At 27.9% G+C, this 4,875-nt stretch overlaps 1 protein-coding gene across 1 annotated transcript; it reads right to left on the minus strand.

The window, feature by feature from the left end:
- Positions 1-4,156: 4,156 nt before the first annotated feature.
- Positions 4,157-4,705, minus strand: LOC113385547 (beclin 1-associated autophagy-related key regulator-like). Its single transcript, XM_026623399.1, has 2 exons — positions 4,604-4,705; positions 4,157-4,337 (listed from the first exon to the last, which is right to left on the minus strand). Exons 1-2 carry the CDS (start codon positions 4,624-4,626, stop codon positions 4,157-4,159), a joined length of 204 nt encoding a protein of 67 aa, XP_026479184.1. The 5' UTR covers positions 4,627-4,705.
- Between the last annotated feature and the right edge of the window lie 170 nt (positions 4,706-4,875).

Consider the following 4,875-nt stretch of genomic DNA (forward strand, 5'->3'; position numbering starts at 1 on the left):
AAAAAACAAGCGCGACCGGCGGCAGGGGCTCTAACTAAACTCGGGTTACAGACGTTTGTTCCGAGATTACCGGCCATGCATAGACCATTAGTATATTGTCTAGGGTCATAGACCTTATACAATACATGGACTGCTAGTTGAGCGTATAAAAAGTGTCAAAAGATGTTCTATGATATGAGGGCATACGAGGGTAATTTTGCGGCCGAGATATGTCAAATACGAACACGAGCTTTACCGAGATTATTCGAATGCACTCGATCGCTTAAATTTTACAGTTACTTGGGTTCACGTGATGTTTGATCGCTCGGGTTTTTAAACTAAAAGAGGATAAAAATATACCTGTTATAAGATTGTTAAAAGTAAAATGTCTTCTAAAATGTGTTTGGTCTGTGGTAAAGTTCCTGATTGCAGTAAAACCTGTTCTGAATGCTTCGCAAGTATTCCGGGAAATTCGACATTCATCGATATAAAAAATCGAGGATATCTTTCATATCCTTTCAATGCATGTTTAAATTATTTATATATAGAAACCCAATTCGAAATTCTTTAAATTTAATGTACAAAAGTTCATATGAAAGCACGATTCTCCGAAAGTTGAATGACTTGGGACTTGCACATTTTTTTAGATCAAGCCATTTCCAGCAATTTGTCCAGCACTATCATGACCTTATCAACTTTGTCGCAAAAATGTATTTAACAATTAGAATGCACCATGAAGAACATAAAAAAAGCAAAGTTGATAATATGTACGCCACTTTCACACAAAAATTGTGCTTTTTAAACATCAATAACAAATATATCGCATTTAAACAAATATTTCATTATTGCTTTCTAATTTCCCATAATAGCTCTAGCCAACTGTTCTTATTTTCAGTGAATTTTATAATACGTAAAATATTTTTTTAATTTTTTTTTTATTTTTCTTAAACACTTTGTATAACTAAAATAAATAAATAAATATATAAATAATTCATTACATTCATTATTTTAACATAAATTGTATATTATATAATATTTTCCCAACAATTTCGAACACAAGGACTTTCATTTGACGTTCAAGTGATCGAGTTTGACATATCTCGGCCGCAAAACTACCCTCGTTTGCCCTCATACCATAGAACATCTTTTGACACTTTTTTACTTGAGAAATGTATGGGGATTAGCAGTCCATGAAATTGTATAAGGTCTATGGCGAGAGTAGATAAAAGAAGAGTATATTTGCGCGAGGTTTGCTTTTGCTTGCAATAATTTAGTCTGCGCACATTGCAAACAGATTCGCCGTACGGATTCGTGCAATGGAGCGGGCCATTAGATTAGACGACGTTGTTACCAATACTTGTTTATACTTGTTTATCTATGGTTGTTACGTTGTTTATATATGTTTGAATGAAATATATATAAACAAAATCTAATTAATCGGACTTATTGTTAGAATCATAGTTAAGGGATAGGTTAGAATGAACATGTTTTATTTCAAATGCATCAATTTTTTGTTCGCGAAATATATGCACTGAGTTAACAATTTTGAATAGTTCATGTCATAGATAAACAAATATAATGATTCATGTAGTATCAACTTTATAAACATAAAAAGTATTAAAAAAAATTTTAAAAAAAATTACATACGTGGAATTCGAACCCGATCAGTCTTCACTTGCTTGCTTAAGTATGCCAAAATATTCAGAAACCTTTGAAACGTAAAGATATATAAAAATTTTCATTTTCGATTTTTTTGCGATTACTATAACTTACCCTACGGGAAGTTAATAATTAATTGTTATTTATTCTTATACTACACGATATATTATGTCCCAAGTCGCTGTAATAATTTTCAAGTAAAAAAATAAAAACTGTAAGTGTGTTTTGCCTGAAAGTAAATTGCATGAATATCCCAAAATAATCGACTTGATCAACAAGGATTAAAAGCAACTTTGAGTTAAACTATTATTCAAGCTCAAATTTTCAAAATTTTGAAAATGGTGCAGCTGTTATTTAAAAAACATGAAAAAAATGTCAAATTTTGTGTCACATGCACGCATACTAAATATTTTTTTCTTAATTTTGGTTTCGATTGTTCAAATGATTCAGAATGACCTAAAACGTCGTGAAAAAAAAATCCTTCTTCAACAAGTTAAAAATAATATTTGTATAATAACCATGTATAATACTTTCTCCAATGTTTGTTCTATTTAATTATTTAATCATTTAGATTTATGTGAATAAGCGTTATTATTTTGTTTGTAGCTTTGATCAATGTAAAAAATAATTGTATTTATTTAAACATATAGTATATGATACACACACTTGATTAACAAATTTGATTACCATTTGTGAGTTAAAACAAGAAAGAAAAGTTACTGTTATGATTTTCTTCCACTACATTTTGAGATAAAATCATGCTGAATTGAAGAATTATTTTAGACAAAAAATTATAAGCGTGTGTATAAATATTCATTTTAATTACATGACTGAAACACTGAATATACTAAAATCCAACATTTATTCAATTTATTTAATCTGTAGACTTTAAAGTAAAGTATATTTAGAATTTATATTATATAAAATATATAATCTATCTAATATTGTTTAGTCTAATAAAATATGCATTCATGTATATGATAACTCAATTTATTCAGATGATACATGTCCATATACATCCATAAACATCATTTATACCATTATCCTATAATTGCATCATAGAGTATTTTTCAATCACAATTCATATTCACTTAGAAGATTTATTGTATACCCTATGATGCAAAGCCTATATGCGTATATAAATATAGATTTTTGTAATAATATAATTGATGTTTCACTAGTATAGCACAAACTCAATTTTTAATAAGCAAATCTTTGTGGTAGTTTTTCCCATAAAGCTACTCTTACATAAAAAAATACACTAACCCTTATATTTACCTGTTTCTTGAAAATGATATCAATTAACAATACATTAAATATCACATTCAACATAATTACATACACAAATTGTTCTTTAATAATGTTGCTTATTGATGATTTAAAATGGTTTTGAATTGCAATTCAACAACTCTCTTAAAAAGTTATTAGTCTACAGTTATAATCAAAGGTTTCTAGAAATTTATCATTCAAAGTAATTTTTCAAAACAATGCATATCAGAAACCTTTTGTAAGAATATCTGCACTTTTTAGAATATATATATGAATACATACATATTGCCAATCAATTTTATGATTAAATTAAAAATATCATATCAATAGTAATCAATTTCGAGCTGTCCAGCCTCTCCAAATGCTATATATACTTGCGGCAGCAGAAGTAACTAAACCTCCAGCCATACTAGTGGCCTGTTGAGTGCTCATGGCTTGTTGTGGAGGTGAATTGATAATAACCCAGTAATATTATCATTGACTTCGACCAAGGGAACCTAAAATAAAGCACTTATTACTGTAAATCTACAACAAAAAGCAGATTTACCAATCAGCAGAGTAAAAAGAATTGCTTTATAGTTTAAATGGATCATAGTCTTTAAATCAATTTTTAAACAAAAAATAAATATTTACTGTAAGAATAGCAATGATTCATAAAAATTATTTATGAACTGAATAAAATAACTTATAATTAACTGTTGAACAAATGTTTAATCACTCTGTTACTGAAAAGTTATTTATTAATAAACATTTAGATTATTAAATTATTAATGATATATCGATTCATCTTGCCAAATATATATGATCGCCCATAATAATTAAAAAAAATTGAAAAAAATCAAAAATAAAATTATAAGTTATATTTACATATCCTTATAATTTTGGCATGACAGTTAAAATATGAATAATAACATAATCCATCAGATTATAACAGCTAATTAAAAATAATCAGTATCATCTTATTACTTGGAAGCACTTTATAAAATGAAACATACCGCTTCCCATTCAGGAGGTAGATTATCACCGTCTTCTGAGTTAGATTCATCCCCATTAGTTCGATCTCTAACTAACTGAGAAATTGCTGATGCAGTTAGCCATGATGAGGCTCTAATGGACCAACGCTAAAAAAAAGCAGAGAATGATAACAATAATGATCCATAAATAGCACAGTAAAATAATTTAGTTGTAAATTTGATGTTCACTTAATTATTATTTGTTTGTTCATTTGAACTCAAAAAAAAAAACAAATTTACCGTCCAATATCGCTAATTTCAGCATTTAACAAATGCATAATGTTTTGAAGAGTCTGCACAGGATGAATGAGTTCCGAAGAAACACCTTGAGATACACAAAGGCACAATACATTGGAATTGAGCCTAGCTACCCGACGTGAAAATTGGCTATAGGTCATATCGTTGCTGCAGAAATCACTGAAATAGTTATTTTTTATGTTAACACTATAACAAAAAACCTAATTATTTTGAAACAAAACATATATTTAGAAGTATATCAATAATTTTCAAATATAATGAGCTTTAATTTTTATTCTTAGTGTATTTTGTAAATAATAATTTGTTATTTCTTAGTACTCTTTTAAAAATAATCAATTAGATATCATATTTTTTTAAAATTAATATACAAATCAATCATTTTAATATAGAAACAAAATTTCTAATAAAAATCTAATTTTGATTACCTATACATCATCTTGAAAGGCATTCTAACATCTAAATAGTATGCTAGCACATGTAATAGTTGAGCAGTAAATGTTAATCCTGCACTTATTCGAAAAGCTGGATTCTGACTACACCTTCTGTATAGGATGATGATGGTACACCATCTTTATTAGCTGATACTATAATAATAATCACTATAAAATAAGTAAAATCTTTATAACACCTTTTATTGAATTAAAAAAAAATACCCCAATCATTGTACGCCATATAGTTTCCTGTGCCAGGTAGACAA

This window comes from Ctenocephalides felis, unplaced genomic scaffold (genome assembly GCF_003426905.1).
Source record: "Ctenocephalides felis isolate EL2017-DRISC unplaced genomic scaffold, ASM342690v1 CF-g0.4_SCAFFOLD_03571, whole genome shotgun sequence".
Classification (NCBI taxonomy): Eukaryota; Metazoa; Arthropoda; class Insecta; order Siphonaptera; family Pulicidae; genus Ctenocephalides; species Ctenocephalides felis.

Excerpts from the sequence above, each read along its gene's own strand:
- LOC113385547 (XM_026623399.1), bottom strand. The coding sequence starts at position 4,626 with ATGCCTTTCAAGATGATGTATAG. Across the intron at positions 4,338-4,603 it reads CCTTTCAAGATGATGTATAG|TGATTTCTGCAGCAACGATA; the intron begins GTAATCAAAATT and ends TAACTATTTCAG.